The 17,460-nt window shown below is 36.2% G+C and overlaps 1 protein-coding gene across 1 annotated transcript in view; it reads right to left on the bottom strand.

Annotated features, from left to right (window-relative positions):
- Nucleotides 1-1,014: 1,014 nt before the first annotated feature.
- The window catches only part of LOC118196643 (short-chain dehydrogenase/reductase family 9C member 7-like), a 66,050-nt gene continuing 49,604 nt past the window's right edge, over nt 1,015-17,460 (bottom strand). The window contains exons 6-7 of the mRNA XM_085809891.1: nt 8,385-8,724; nt 1,015-2,181 (exon numbers count right to left, since the gene is read on the bottom strand). Coding sequence (XP_085666017.1) covers nt 2,149-2,181; nt 8,385-8,724 — 373 coding nt within the window. The 3' untranslated portion in view covers nt 1,015-2,148. The remainder of the gene's footprint in view (nt 2,182-8,384; nt 8,725-17,460) is intronic.

The following is a 17,460-nucleotide window of genomic DNA, read 5'->3' as shown; positions in this document are numbered from 1 at the left end:
ATATCTATGCTTATACACATGCCTTGTATGCCCATGTATTATTTATATGTATATTTGTACACGGAGGAAATTTTCCCTTCTGCCAGGATGACTATTAACACTGTAAGACTTTTACAACAAAGTCAGGTCAGTGGTTATCTCAGGCGGCACTCAGTAATACCCAACTCGGTACTTTTCCGTTTTGCCGGCGCAAGCGATAAAGTTGCCAATAATGGTACAACCGATGCCAAACGGAATATTCTCGCTGGTAACCTTTTACGCCTCATTTTCAAAACAAGTCTCAGCTTTTTCTTATCAGGCTGATTGTTTTTTTCAATACTGGCATATAATTGCATAGAATTTTTATCAGATAGTTCAGCTTTATGTCTAAGGCCATTTTCGGTAATTAAGTCAATTAGAATGCAATCACAGTGCTTACCTGAAGCCGAAAATATAGAAAAGGTAAAATCAAGGGTTAAATTCAATTCTAATGAGAATGCATTAGCGAAGTAAAGCACTGCAGTTTTACATAATTTCTGAGAAAGCTATTCGTACGAATTGAAATATTTCTTGCATATAAACTTGTGTTCCAAATTAAGATTTAACTTGAAATTAATGTAGATAATTACTGAGAGCATTAGAATTTAGTAGAGTAGTTTACGTGAGATGAGATCGCTTGGGGTCACGTGATATGAACCGGCGAATCAGGATGGTGAACCATGAAAGCATAGTAAATTCTTAAATTAATGTTTTTTTACAAATTTATTGTCTTTATTTATTGGCTTTTTATAAAATTTTAAGCGATATTAAAATGTTTATGCCTTCAAAAAAGAATTCTTAAAACTAAAATTTTTTTAATATTTTTTATGTGTATACTGTATGTTGTCGCCAATAAAGTCTGCTTGGCGAGATTTGCGCCGGCGAAACGGAAAAGTACCTACAACTCATTTTTTCTCGTTGTTATTGAATGCATTGAGAAATAAAATAATAGCAATTCAGTAAATACATTTAAAAATTATGAATAAATAAACTTACTCATAGTTTAATTCTATTTATTCAGTTTTTACTTAGAAATCATTATTACTTCCATAAAAGTGTAAATGCAGTACACGAGATATAATAGTCAACAGTTAAAGATACGAGTATGAATATTAACTTGAAACAGTGCGAGCTAAAATCTAAAGATCATGAGAAACAAAGTAAAATTCAAAAGAAAATGTAGGGCCGTAATTTTCCCACAATTAGTGTTTGATATATGAACTATTCGTAGAAAGAGCTAGAAGCTTTATTTGTTTTAATGATAATTCTATATACATACAGCAAGTCATAAAGTCTTTTAAACTAAGGTAAAAAAATATTAATGAAACAATTTCAATTTCAAAAGCAGATCGAAAGAAAATGTTGAACAGATACATCAAACAACAGAGTTTTTTAAAACGAGTCATGTAATTTTATGACAAAAATTTCAATACTGCAAATTGGAAAATTCTGCAAATATGAAACCTAATTTTATGTAACCTTAGAAAAATATTTCAAATAGTAAAATATTACTTATGTTTTGGCTAAAAAAAAAGTTCTTTACATTTAAATCCAAAATTCGTAAATTTTTTCAATGCATCAACTAAATAGCATGTAACTTCGGAAAATATTCATTGTCGATGATTTTCAGTAAGTTTAATGACTATCAAACTCGATTCCAGTCCAGTCTCAAGACTTGCGGTATTAAAGATGACTGATACTAACTTTAAAAAAATTAACTTTAATTGAACTATTGCGTTTATTTGTATTAGAACTATGGAGCACTGCTAGGTAAAAAAATAGCAAATTTCTTTGAAACTTAGGAATATCAATAAATACATATTTTAGATCATTCTCTTTTTATCAAATTTTATCAAATTTACTTTCAATAAAATTCTTTTATCTGCCTGGTGTACATATACTAGAGTGAACAAAAGAATAATATGTTACATGCTGACTTAGAAGTAAATGTGTCTCATTTCTTGAAATCATAGGAAATAGTATCTTATTTTGGAATTGAGCTAAACGATCACATTTTCAAATTAGCACAGGAACCTGAGTATGTTGAACTAGCTTCATAATTTGGAACTGATTATAAATTTTCTGGACAGATACTGCTGTCACAGAGCTTATCCAATTGAAGTAGATACATTATTTTTCTTTCGCAGATGCAGTCGTTGCTTCCTGTAACAGTAAAGAATACATATATTTAGTTATATATTCAAGTAATTAGAAAAATGAAAATGTGATAACTCGTGTATTGTTTAAAGGTGTAATAATTAGGTTGATTATATTACTAAAATATCGAAGAACAACAACAATTCAAGCATTGTTTGCCTATATATCAAATAAATATATCTCAAATGTTATTAATCAGACTGAGGAATAATATTCATACTTCTAATTCACAAAATAAATAATGAAGGTATATAATATCTAATTTATTTTATGATTTTTATAACAATTATGTAAAATAAATAATATAATATAAACTAACTGAAAGACGTATCGCAGTTATGAAGACAAATATCACTGAGTTCGGGTTTGGAGATGGAACGTCTATTGTTTATGTTTAAATCATATATTGCTAATGTTTTTGGATGAAATGCTTCTTTTTGCACATATAAATCACATATAGCTAAATTCGTTACATAAGAAAAGGAATCAGGTAAAATCGTCCTAAATTAAACTAAATAAAATGAATCATAAAAAAGCAAGAAAATAATAAAAGCAAGAAAAATAATATAGTAAAAGCAAGAAAATATAAATAGTAAAAGCAAGAAAAATAATTTTCTACAAATATTGGTATCCGTGATGTGAAAAATGGAGAATATAATTGTACGGTAAACATGGATGAATCAACCAACTCATAGCATAAACGAAACTTCTCAGCATTTCTACAGTATATTTGGAAAATGTTTTCAGTAAAGCAACTGAGAAGATGTTTAAAAAATTGTAATGTTTACTCTCTGAAAAACAAGACTGTTCATAATGACAAGTTGCAACCATACGTACGTCGAACACGATGCCAAAAAACCTGAGAAGCCTGCTGTAACCGTAGGTTATGTCTGAAAATTTTAGGATTTTAAAATTAAAAATTTAAAAGCTCTCATTTATGAGAACTGGCCACGAGCCATTGCCAGGACTTAAAGCCTTTAATTTATCTCAACTTGAGAAGCCTGCGGTAGATTTAGCCGTGGGTAATGCCTGGAAATTTTAGGATTTATTTTCAGTCTAAAACGAGAATTGGCCACGGCCCATTACCCCAGTGCCGTAGCTAAGGTTTTCAGCTCCCGGGAACACCTAAAGATTTTGCGCCCCTTTCTGTGTTCCAAGAATGGAAAACATTTCATTCTGAAATGTGTATCATCAATTTGGCGCCCCTTCAATGCTGCGCCCTGGATGGATGTCCCCTCCTTGCCCCACCCTAGCTACGCCACTGCATTACCAGTACTTAGGGTACTTAATTTATCTTAATGTTATTAAAGATGATTGTTGCTAGCTTTAAAAAAATTACCTTTTATTAAAAGTTTGAGCTTATTTGCATAATTATCCGGCACTGGCCAGTAAAAAAACTTGTTAATTTCGCAACAGAGATTCTCAATATAATATCTAATTTCTAAGAGGCACTTCTACAGATTGTTACTCCTTATGGGGCGCTTCACTTTCTTTCTTTCCACCGACAGCGAGGCAGCCGGTCCACTGGGTAGTTAGCATATCGGCCAGGTAGCCCCGCTGACGGAAATAACTTGAACAAAAGACACACTTATAAATAAATATTGTGCTCAAGACGACTGCTGGGGGCAGTGCAAACAAATGCTGGACGAAGACGATAGTGCATGATGGAAGAAGGGTGCATTGCGGGTGTGAAGAACAATTCCAGTTACATATTTACAGAGTAATGGATAGCTGGTTACAAATACTAAAAGTAATAAGAAGTAAAATACTAGAAAGTAAAACAATGCATAAAATAAAAAAAAAGGCAAAACAGTGGAAACAATACATAAAATAAGGCAAAATACATAGTTCAAGGTTCATAATTCAAGGTTTACAGTTCAAGAAGATAAATATATACAGGGAATAAGAAAAGCCGAATAAGCTAACTTAAGATAAAATTAGTTCGCTACAGGTACAGAGCATACAGGGGCTGTGCTGGTGACGAGGATGGTGGCTGAGAATTACTCCAGCCTGTCTGAGATTATGCGTGCAATGTTTATGCAATCGCGTATGCGTTTCAATGCATTGCGATTTTTTGAAGTAGCTTCGGCCCATGCATGGATGTGGTTTGCTACTGGTTGCCTAAGATGATATTTAGCGGTCTCTCTGCAAGCGAACAGATAGTGGTACGGATCTCCTACCATCCCGCATGAGCAATGCTCGTTTTCGCGTCGTCTGAAGCGATGCAGATAAGTCATGAAGGGACCATGTCCTGTTAGATACTGAGTGAAGTGAGACGAGCCAGATTTTAGAAGCCGGCAGACTTTTGGAAAAAATCTGTAAACTCTTCTGCCGGTGGTTTCTGTCTCCCACAGATGTTGCCAACGTTTGAGTAATTCTCTCTCGAGCTCAGCTTTTAAGAACGAACCCGGGAGAGGCACGTCAAGTGTGCGAACGTGGGGGTCAGTTGCTGCTGTTTTGGCTATTGCATCTGCAATTTCATTACCCAGTATTCCAGTGTGGGCAGGTACCCACTGGAGTTCAGGCCTATAGTATTTAGGTGTTCTTAGTAAGAGTTTTTGTATGGCCCTGACGAGTGGATTTTTACTACATTTGTCTTGGATTGCCTGGAGGCTAGAGGATGAGTCTGAATATATACTGGAATAGTTATTTTCCAGTGCGTAGACAAGTGCAGCTTTTAATGCAATCAGTTCAGCCTGAAAAACTGAGTTGTGGTGCTTAAGCTTTCTTTCCCAGGTCTTTAAGATCTGGTTCCCAAGTAGAACACAGTATCCGCTACCGGTGCCACATTCCCCTTTGGAACCATCGGTGTAGATTGCAGTGGCGTTGAACCACGTTGGTGACCTGCAGTTAATCGAGATATTGAATTCGGCCGGGTGGCAAGGTGGCTCGGGAATGCTTTGCTCATAGTCAGTATAAACATAAGTCCTATCCCATAAACTTATTGTCTCTTTGAGTCGGAGCACTCGCACTATTGCACTCTCGCATTGTAATTAGGGCTGTTGCAATTACTCAGACTATTTTGTAAGTAACAAAATGTCAGAAATTTAAGTTCTGAACAATTCTATAAATTGGCGATATAATCAAATTCGTAACCAAGAAGTAGATTAATAAGAAAACAGTATCTGATCAAGAAAATGATAACTTGTGGTATACAGGGCTTTGGAATTAGCAAAAGAAAGCGACGTATTACCAAAGGAAACAAGAGAAATAGAAGAACAGGAAACTAATATGTATTTAGCAGTACAACTTCCAGTTTTGTTTCCATTTTTCCGTCCTCCCAAGATTCGCACATCCGTTGTGAAAATTAAAAAATTCACTTTTTTGTTGAAAATAGTGAGGCGATTAACATAAAATAGCAGGCTTCTTCCCAATGGAACTAAGGAATGGAAAGAATGTTGTCAATGTCAATGGAAAGATTGTTTGTCTGCAGAAGAACCTAAAGGAAACCTATTTCAATATTTAAAAAAAGTACGAATAAAAAAATTACTGAGTAGAAATATCTGAAGAAATGTATCAGACCAAGTGTGACATTAAAACCCTGCGTTTAAAATTCGTGCTCTTAGCACCGTGAGGACTTCGCATTTCAGATTTATGTCTATAGTAGAAAGAAAATTTACTACAAATTAGCAGACGTGATCATGAAGTTTACTCCAAGTATTACTAATCATATTCTTTTTTCCAAGCGCACCGCCACTGGCCGTTTGGTTATGACCTCTGAATATTAACGGTGTTCCTAGTTTTGAGTTCAAGAGAACGGGCTGGCTGCATGATTGGATTTCGTGTTTTCTCCATTTGTAAAATACATTACTCGACATTGAAAATGTACCACCAAGAAGGAGTGACCAGAAAGTGAGGAAACTCGGCAAACAGAGATAGACAACAACGAACAAAAAGTGCTCTTCATTTCCAAATGATATGCGTAATACAAAGCGAGAACAACATCGGCTCAGTAGGTTGTAGGACCACATTGGACGGCGATACAAAGCAACATGTCTAAGTACAGAGTCAATGAGACTACGGAGGTTGTCCTCAGGATACGCTCCGTAGTCTCATTGTCATGAGTTTGACAGGAAAAATGTTCTCCAGTCCCTGTCAACCATTTGCCACAATTCGTCTTCTGAAAGAGTCAATGGCACGGTCTGCAAATACTGTCCAATCACATCCCAAATGTGTTCGATTGGTGAAAGATCGGAGAGAACGGTGATCAGGGAAATATCTGTACACCTTGCAGAGCACGTTGGCTGATGCGAGCAGTGTGTGGTCGGGCGTCAACCTCCATTTGCCACAATTCGTCTTCTGAAAGAGTCAATGGCACGGTCTGCAAATGCTGTCCAATCACATCCCAAATGTGTTCGATTGGTGAAAGATCGGAGAGAACGGTGATCAGGGAAATATCTGTACACCTCGCAGAGCACGTTGGCTGATGCGAGCAGTGTGTGGTCGGGCGTCAACCTGTTAATAAAGGGAATGGGCACTCTTTAAAAGTAGGAGAGTGTCATTGGCCGCAACATATCATTCACGTATCGTTGGGCCGTCATAGTGCCCTGAAAAAGAGCTAGAGGTGACCTGGAATCGTACGTAACTGAGTCTGAAACCATGATGCAGCGTTGTCACGAGGATGGGCCTTCCACAATTGCTGCCGTATTGAACCTCTCCACATCGACGCCACACTCGTACGCGGTGACTATCATTGGGCAAACAGAAGCATCACTCATCTGAGAACACGACCCTGTGTTATTCCATCACCCACATTGTTCGAGACCGGCATCATTGCAGATGTTGACATCTATGTTGTTGGGTCAATGGAAGTCTTCTTACGGACGCCACGAGTGCAAGCCACTAGCAACCAATCGATGGCAAATGGTTTTGGTCGATATGTAAACATCCAGGATGTCCTGAACATGGAGCAGAATGGAGGTAGAAGTGGTTTGTGAGTGCGGCACCGCTTGTCCGCAGATGCGTCGATCCACGCGTTCTGACGTCACTCTGGCTGCACCGCACATTTCCCTTCTTCCAAACATCGTCGCCACAGACGGTGCACTGTGGACGCGTCCAGGTGTGTTTCAGCTAAGATTTGCCCTTTTGGACGAACCTACCCTTCTCACTCCGATCACCAAGCCCCTTGTAAAAATGTCTGCCTGCTTGGAACAGCCTTTGTTAACGACGGCCTGGCATTCTCTGCTATTACATGCGTCCTCTGAGACAAGGACAAATTTTCTACCATCATTTCTCTAGAAGCAGAAAAAGCGGCATGAAAATTGAACATTCTGCAGGTTCCTTTCCTTATATATTTTTCAACATGCGCTAGAGAGCTGTACATTTCACATCATTCGCATAACTTGGTAACGTGCGTCTAACCCTAAAATTTACATAATGTTTGGGCTACTTCTTCTTGGTGTTGCATTTTCAGTGTCGGGTAGTGTAAATACCAGCAGTTTCCCATAAAGGCATTACTTACTAGGCAGTCCTAGTCTTACTTTAGGCAGTCCTCGAGGAAGGCATTACTTACTTTAGGCAGATGGTCCTCGAGTGCTTTGCTACATTCAAATAATCTATCATGATATTTTGTCCAAGCATGACAATTTGACAGAGGAAGCAAAAATCGTATTTATAGAATAACGCAATTTGCAATCGCAAAAGGCTCCTAAATCATTAGTTAATTTTAAAAATATGTAAGCATGCCCACTGTTTTAGGATGATGGGTCCCAAAAAGGTTTTGGCAAGACTGGCTCCCTACTGCATTAATTTGTCATAATTTGATAAACAATACGCTGCCAAAACGGTAAACAAATTAAAAAGTTTTCTTTCAACGGACGAAACATAACTGAAGCAATTTACCACTGCATTTAGCTTTTGCTTTCATTTAACGAATTCAAACGATTTCAAAATCGGGTTTTAAATTACACGGATTTCTTAAAGCTAGGGGGCTCTGTGTCTTTAACCCTGCATTGTTGAAGACTTGAATGTATCGGTGAAAGATAATTGTTTCAATGATATATTTTTAAATGTTTATCCTCTTACAGTTCACAAGGCATACGATTTATTAAATTACATCAATATGTAATTTATTACAAATTATTAATTTAGATATAAATTTCCAATTTTAGGCCAAATAAAAGCAAAATGTTCAAATCTGTTTCTATGGCATTCATGCATTCAGAAAAAATTTCACAGCGCCTTTTTTTTTTTTTTTTTTTTTTTTTTACCTTTTTCATCAGAGCTGCTGGTTTAACTTTTGTATCAAGATAAGTCAAGATATATCTTTCAGTAACTGTAGATGGAAGAGTACCCAGTAACTGGAATCCTAATTTGTCTGGAAGGTAACAAGGAGAGTAAGTTGTTAAAGGCTCCTTAGCAGTGATAGCATCCTCGAAGCAATCCAAAACTTCATAGGTCTTATGGCTTGCGCGAGCCAGTAGATTAACACATGCGTTTTTAATAACCTCTTTGTATGCTTCTCCATAATCCTTTCGAACTTCAGTTGGAGTTTTAGCCCATACCTTTTCCAGTAGATCGATTGCTGGTTTCGTTTTAGTAAGGGGAGTGCTGAAAAAGAAATAATAGGTAAGCATATGTATAATACAAATGTATAAAAGCGTGTCCAGAATTATAAACCCCTGTCATTGTTTTAGATTATTTACTCTACTAGGCATATATTGTTTACAGTTTTAAAATTTATGTAATAAAATTAACCATTTGTACACCGCTGCTTCGATTACGGGTAAATAAATATTTTATCCCACAGTTACATAACCACTATAATTGTACAGCTTATTAAACGTTTCGAAGCAGGAAACAGGAAAACTCCAATGAATTCGAATGCACTAACCTCCGAGTACCATCAATTACATTACAGACATGCAGTGAGGAAGGAGGAAGTTTTCTCATATTCTCTGCCACTAAAAGAGCGACTGGTAAGGGGGGACACCTAGTTGCAAAATCCAGGCGGACTAATTATGGTTCACCCCATTTTTAGTTGGAAGCTGTTTGTAGAATAATTTATAATATTTTAAAAGCAAGAAGTGAGATAATCAGCTTAAAATTCGAGCTTCCGATCTCCTGACTGTTACTCAGATGAGGTACAACTCGCTCCACGAATGTACGTAATGGTTAGGGTGAAAATTCTTTACACGGCAACATTCGAGACATATTCAGAGCATCACTATTATAAAATAAAAAAATTGCCAATATTCGGTGGTTTTTATCTCCTCTGGACCCCGATCAAGAACGGCATTCTGTTCCCCAGAGAAAGAGGTATTACAGAAAGCGTAGATTCCACAAACAGTCCAAACTTCGTTGCAGAAAATTATCACCCATTTAGAAGTCAGATGTCTTAGAATGCAAATGGGCAGTTTGCGTCAAAAGGTAAATGAAAACAAAATGTAACTAATTCATTATTTATCTACTTCATGTTCATTCTGTAGCTGAATGAATAGTGTTAGATATATTTTTCATTTATTGCATTAACATTGCAATGAATGAAAAATATATCTTGTAAAAATATATATTTGTAAAAATCTTCATCTAGTTATTGGATGTTATACGCGCGCCTTAATTTTCAGGAAAAAATATGAGGAAATGATTTGCATAGGCAGATTCGAGTCTATATAATTTTTTGTCTGAGGCACAGAAGGAAATTCGCGACCGTGTATACCATATACCAGCGATTCACAACCGGTGGTACGCAAAGAAACAAAGTATTTTTAACTATTAAATTCAAAAATTAAATACTCCAACATCCTGTTTAAGTTTTTTCTTTGACACTCGCAAATTGATGCGATCTGAGCTTTGTTCAAGGTCATGCAGAAAATGTGTCTGGAAAATACAATGGGTTCCAAAACCGCCTTAAAAACATAGTCAAACAGCTCATTACGTTCCTTGTGCTTCACATTCGTTAAATCTGATGAAAAGTAGTGCTAGTAAATCATGTTTGCAAGCAATAACATGTTTTAATTTATTGGCGAACGTTTATACATTTTTCTGACGTTTACTTATAGGTGGAACACTTAAGAAAATGTTTTGCAGCAAATAATAAACATTTTACAGTAAAAAAAATGTTTAAAGGTTAAGATTATACATCAGCACATGTTAAGGACAACTGCCAAAAGTTGGGGTATCAGATGCATGCTCAAACAATGGTACCATGCAGTGATTGAAAAGATCATATTATACTGCTCAGGTATCTGGGCCTGTCACCTCACTAAGCATGAGCGTAGAATGTTGATATCCATGCAACGTCTCTTCCTATTGAAAATTACACGATCATATCGTACTACTTCAAATCAGCCCTTAATGGTTCTAGCTGGTGTTCCGCCTCTTGATCTCACTGCAGAGAAAGAGGCCTTTCTTTCAAGAATACTACGCCTTCAACGTGATGCCGAGTTATGATCCTGCCACTTTTCTACAATAGACTTTGAACATCGGCCCTCCAAACCACTCTGCCATCTTGCCGAATTTGATCTGCCTGATTCTAACTTCACATCCTCTCAACAGCTTCTGCCTAACTTCAACATTGAGATTTATACTGATGGATCTCGTTCTCCGACAGGTACAAGTTGCGGCCTCTGTCTGTATGTGAATGGCACACAAACACGCACTTGGAGAAGAAGACTGAACACTAAAACCTCCGTCTATCAAGCAGAACTTGTTGCCACTAAAAAGCAATAGACCTAGCTTCTAAATTTTCTGCTCGCACCATCATTTATACGGACTCTAAATCCAGTCTTGAAGCCTTACAAAACATGCATCCTACTAGTTCGCTGGTCCATATTATTCAGCAACTTCTTCTTCGAGTGCCCTCAAATCACCGTCCCATTCTCCAATGGGTCCCTGGACACAGCGGGGTTTTGGGAAATGAACATGCAGACTCTATAGCTAAAGAGGCTGCTCAAGGAGTTCATTTAGTGGAATATCCAATAGCCTATCCAGCCTCTTATTTGAAGTCAATTGCCATAGCTAAACTTATGGAACGTTGGCAGCAGAGCTGGTCCTCTGCTAGCACTGGACGACGTACCAATCTTTTCTTTCCAAAAGTCTCAGCAAAGATGATTCTTTCAAACTTCTCCCAAGCTGCCTTTTTCACAGAACATGGACCATTTCCAACGTACTTACATAGATTTCACATTCGAACGACAGACATCTGCAACTGTGGCATTCTCGGATCTCCGGATCATTTCGCCTTTGATTGTGTGCACACCAATCAATTTCATTTCAAGAGACCTCTTACGCAGTACTGGCAGCAGTGGGATCAATATCTCTTAAATAATCCATTGTCCATCAATAAACTTCAGCACATCATTGACATCTGTAATAGCCTGTACACATTTACATTTACAAGCTAAGTCTCTCCTTCATGTTCTTCACATTACATATGTTAACACCATTTACACATATCTTTTCCAATTAATAGTATATTCTTTCTATATAGTCTCCATATTCTATGTTTTATAACTATCTATTGTATAATGAATGTGTTGCATTGCGTGTTGTGCAATGTTATTGTATATATTGTATATAAAGTTATTTATTGTTGTTTATTACTCTATTATATTGTATTGTATACTTTAGTATTTTTGTATATATAGTCTCCATACTCTACGTTTGATATATATTATCTGATTGTGTACTGACTATATTGAATTGTAAGCTGTGTAATGTTTTTGTATATATTGTATATAGAGTTATTTATTGTTGTTTATTATTCTATTATATTGTATTGTATCTTATATTGTATATAGTATATTTATTATATTGTATATTCAGAGCATTATATTATATATTTTGGTATTCCTGTATTATTTTGTATACTTTATATTCCTGTTTTTGTACTTATGCCTGTACATTTGTGTTTCTCATTATATGCTCATTTGTTGCCACTGTTTACTTGTTTTATGGTAACCAATGTTCCGAATTGATGTTTGGTAATCCTATCATGCATATTCTTATTCTTGCAAATGTATGTAACTGTGATATTGATCTACTACTATTATGATAATGAACTACTACTATAATGAACTACTACTACTATGACAATGACTTAGGATTATGAACCCTGGACTACAAATTATGACAATGACTTATGATTATGAACTCTGGACTACAAATTATGACAATGAACTCTAAATATTGACTACGACCTCAATTTGACTATATACTGTGGACTATGGACGTACTTGTAACAGTGACTTTTATGAATGTATTCGCAGCAAGCCTTGCTACAATTGCTATGTACTCTCTCTATGACTACTTTCTGTAAATATCTAAATTTTTGTGATCAATAAATGCCGCTGATCTGCCGGGTCAGACATGGTTGTGGCGGTAGCTAGTGGTGGATGGTAATCCGCTATGAGAGCTTTATCCTGCTTGGTTTATTCCTTTGGTCGGGAGCTTTCATAGTGGTGGTCAGTCAGTAAAAAAATGTTGTACTTCTAGGGGCCTTGTAGAGCTGATGCAGCTAAAGTAATTTGCTTTGGCTTCAATTAAATAAATAAATTTCAATAAAATTTAAGAAATTTATTCCCGAAAATAGACGCGCTGGTGTTAAACGCCTCAGAAGTAAAAACTTGTTCCAATAGTAATAAAAGGTCGCGAACAAAAGCAATGTGGCAAAAGTTACAAAAACATTAATGGGATTTTTCAAATATTTCATAAAAACTCAAATGACAAAGTATGAAATGAATCTTACTAAAAAAAATGGTACAGTGAAGACACTGATGCAAAAGAATTGAATGAAGATATGTTTCAATTTCTATTACTTTGTAAAAGCCAAAAATTTAATCTGACAAAATTTAATGTTGCCATCTGACATGCTACGATTTATAAAGACTACAAAAATTGTATCGACATTTCCAAATATAAAAATCATATTACGTATGCTTTTAACTTTGCTTGTGTAAAATTCATCTGTTGAAAGGTCGTTTTCGGTGTTGAAATGCATAAAAAACTATTTACGAAACTCATTAAGTTAAAGAAAATTAACTTCTTTGAACTTCTGTGAAAAATACTTCTCTAGTGATATACATAGAACAAAATGCGTTGAACAATATTAACTGATAAATTTGCAGAACTCAAAGCCAGAAAAAGGGCTTTTTAAATTACTATCATAATAATTTTTTCAAAACTATGGTTTCTGGCAGTTAGCACAATAAATTTCGCTTTCTTAATTTATAACATGCAAACAAAAAGTTCCAGTTCCATCTACTGTATTGATACATAATTAAACTCATGTTTATAATTATTCTAAAACTAAAATCCATATTAAAGATTTTGGAAAAATTGACTATTTTTTTAATTATTATTACATACCTATCATTTGTATAAACGACATTATAAGGTATTTCTCCCGCTGTCCTATCGTGCCTTAGTGGTGTAGTGGTTCTGCTCGCTGGGCCGATATTCCAGAGGTTCGCGGTTCGATTCCCGGCGAAGGCGTTGTTAATTTTTCATCTCTCTTGCTTCCAAAATACCTAATGTCTCTACAACATAACACTCCGGGTGTAGGGGTCCGGTAGTAAAAAATATCTAGAGCTTGTCTAAAATAGGTTAATCCGTCTCTGGATATCAGCTTTCACGACCAACAAATGGCGCTGGATGCCATTGGATGGAGCTGTTTCGTGGAAAGAAGCGCCATGAAAATAAAAGATATGTAAGACGATGATGTTATAAAGATGAATAAACTTTATTTTCCTTTATTGTGACAAATTTCCCGTAATTAATCATGCTCCTGTCGTCAATTTTCAAAATCATTGGTAATCTTCATTAAATATTCAAATTAAAATGTCAGTTGGACTAGTGCATACATTTTGCTTAGATTTAAGGAATTTCAGCCATTTTATGATGTGTGTTTCTCAGACCCCATAGTAAGACAAAACCCCAAATATTTTGGGGGTTCGGTGCGAAACGAGCCTAGGATGTAGAATAAATTACAACAATGAATGAAAGATTATGACATTGGAACCAGTAAATTTGTTTTCAAATAGTTATTTGTAAGAATAATGAAATATTATTATTTGTAAGAATAATGAACTAGTGCATTGTTAAGCAAGATGACTACGCTAATTTCCATTCCTATCATTTAATTCCACAAGTTCTTTTAAACTTTTGCACCAAATTATATTTGGAACTTTTCCATCTGATTTTAATGTTGCGAAAACGAAACAAAAGTTACTTCAGACTTTCACTACAAGCGATTTCATTTCTGTGCATTAATTTTTAAATCTTAATTATGAATCAAATCCTCATAAAGTATGTGATTTTGTAGTTGTGCGAATTTGCTGATACACCTTTTTGCCATTTGAATAATAATCACGCCTGTTGGGTTGTCGAGTCAACTTAGATTATCCGTAACTGAAAGTGCTAGTCCAACACTACTCTTTTCTTAGACTTGAATTGATTTATGTAACAACGCTTAAGTTCCACCGCACGTTGTCGGTGTTATTGTAAAGCACGAAGTACATGCCTTTCTGTTCATAATTAAAACTAATAAAGAGTTATTTTCACCCTTCTACTGTGCTGGTAGTATGTCATTGCCTGTGCGAAAAGTCACCAGGTTCATTAGTAGGATCTAGATTGGTTTATGTGGCCAAAGAGAGTTAGATCCTATAAGTGGTTCCCAAGTGAATCCGAACTCATGGCTGATAACGATGGCACAGTTGAGCTAGTCTCATCCACATTGAAAAATCCCCCAGCTCTTGGTAACATCATGGAAGGTTTCTTCTATCTCGTAGAAACATTGCGGACTTCTATGAAACCGGCAGCGACATTCGACGGAAAGACGTTGGTCACTAGCTTCCTAGAACATTTGGATAATCATTTTCTATTGTATCCCGTCTCTGAAGTGCAAGAAGCAACGATAACGACGACCGCCTTACAAGCATAGGCATTAAGTTGGTTTAAAGGCATCCGGAAATTTCTTCTGGAGGAAATACAGACTCACGTATACGTTTGAAAATTTCAAAACTGCACTGGTAAAAGCATTCCCCGTGGTCAAAGATAGAGCGAAACTGGACGCCCAATTGTACGACAAGTACCAATTTAAAAGTTGAAGAGTTAATATAGTTCTTTTTACACAAGGTCCAAATTGAAATTTGTTGTACGGAAAAAGGCCTTATGCGAGGACAATTCAAATTATTTTGCCTCAGGTATTGGCGCAAGTCCAAGATTATATCGAAGTGAGGAACCCCAGGATATTGGAACAATTATTTTTGCTGGCGGTGAAATTTGAAACTAGGAGGGTTACAAAAAGTACGCGTACAAGACGTTTTGGCAAGAGATGAAAAGAACAGTTTTCCAGGCTGTATTGAGAGCAAAAAAGGAGATTCAACGGCGAAAATAACTTTCAAGATAAGAAGAAAGAGCTAAAATAGGCAGCAAAATTCTAAAAAGGGGGCAGTAAAGAAGAAGTTAAACTAAGACAGGAAAGGAGGGTACAGTTACCCAGCTCAGATAAAAATTTCTCGAAAGTACAATTAAACACGGTAATAATAAAAAAAAATTACCTACCTCTTATACAGATTTTACTGGATAATGTGCCAACAGAGGCCTTAGAGGACACTGGGGCGCAAGCTAATTTTATATCAGAAAGTTTCTTTCGAAAAACTTTAAAAAATATAGGTTGTTTAAAGTTCAAAATACAAAATTATCTCAGCTCAGGGTAAACACCATGCTTGTATAAGTAAAGCAACTTTCAATGTCCAAATGAGATTCAAAAGTCAATATTTTTTGTTGCCCGTAATTTACAGGCTTCAGTAATTTTAGGTACAGAGTTTCTAAAGGCAACGGGCGCCAACATCAACTTCCAGGTAGAAACGGGGGAGCTGCGCATGCGACCAACGGATATGGAAGCTTGTAGAACTGCCAAAATTGAATCTTGCACATATGCAACCAGAAGACAGGAAAAAGTTGGAAGAATTGGTAATAGCCTTTCCCGATTTATTTTCTGAAGGCGGAGCCCTTGAAAACCGAACTTATGACCGCGTTAAGGAAAATTTATAGAGGACCTTGTTCAAAATATGCTCAAAAATAAAATGATTAAACCTATAAACATCCCATATACTAGCCCGGTAATGCTTTGCCGTAAAAAGAAAGATCTGCGTCCCTCGAAGTTTAAAGCGCGAAGACTGGCTATTGATTACAGAAAATTAATAGTTTAAGTATCCGGTTTACCCCCTACCTATCATTGAAGAAATTATACGTAACATTAAATCAACTAAATAAATTAGCACGATAGACCTCACCTCAGGGTATTTTCAGATAATAACGAAACCCAAGGATGTGCCTAAAACAGCATTCATCACGAAATCAGATACTTATGCCTTTTGACTTGTGTGGAGCCCCGGCAACTTGCCAACGTACTATGGATATTATACTAAAACCTGTTCTCAGAAAATCTACCTTTATATATCTAGACGATATCACTGTCGCTAGCGAAGATATTGAGCAACACGTCAGAGATTTAAAAGAAGCTTTTACGTTACTATGAGACGCAGGCTTAAAAATGAATGCTAGCAAGTGTAAATTCGCGGCAGAAGAGCTTAGGTACCTACCCTACAAAATTTCAAAACGGGGAATACAAACGGAAGACTCAAACGTTATTGCTATGAAGAATTGCTCGCCGCCATATACAGGGAAAGAATTCGCCTCATTCTCAGGCATGTGTTCTTTCTATAGAACTATCTTGATACAAAATCATGAGCCTGTGGCCTATTTTTCAAAAACCCTAAATCAAACACAGCGAAACTACACGGCCACTCAGAGAGAAACATTGGGCGCGCTTTTAGGGGTGCAGAAATTTTAAGTCTATTTTGGCAAGGCACAGTTAATCGTGTATTCAGATCACGCCGTTGTGGGGTGATTACACCCCGGCAAAAGTTTATCGGCACTACTGATGAGCAGTAAAATTGCAAGAATTTAATAATCAAACACACGCCTGCTAAGGAGAACATCGTAGCCGATGCTTTGTCTCGTATAAAATTAAACGAAGAAAGTAAAGAAATAAAATGTTCCATGGTAACTTCAAAAATATTAGATTCCCGTGAAACAATTATTTCAGAATTGCAAACTGATCCATATTATAGGCATATTTATACATACTTGTAAGACCCGGAAACTTTGGAAGATCTGGATATAGTGGCTAACAGGCATATAGCAGAAAATTACAAAATAATCGACAAACTCTTATTTTATACTAAAGCAATAAATGAGAATAGCGAAATAAGGCCAGTCATTCGAGCCAGGTTGAGACTCAGCATATTACAGAAATTGCATGATGCACCTTGGCATTCG

The sequence above is a fragment of the Stegodyphus dumicola genome, chromosome 2, assembly GCF_044657685.1.
Source record: "Stegodyphus dumicola isolate Sdum_Otavi_A_Nest chromosome 2, ASM4465768v1".
Taxonomy (NCBI): Eukaryota; Metazoa; Arthropoda; class Arachnida; order Araneae; family Eresidae; genus Stegodyphus; species Stegodyphus dumicola.
The sequence above is the reverse complement of the archived record's forward strand: the minus strand, read 5'-3'. Positions and strand labels throughout refer to the sequence as shown.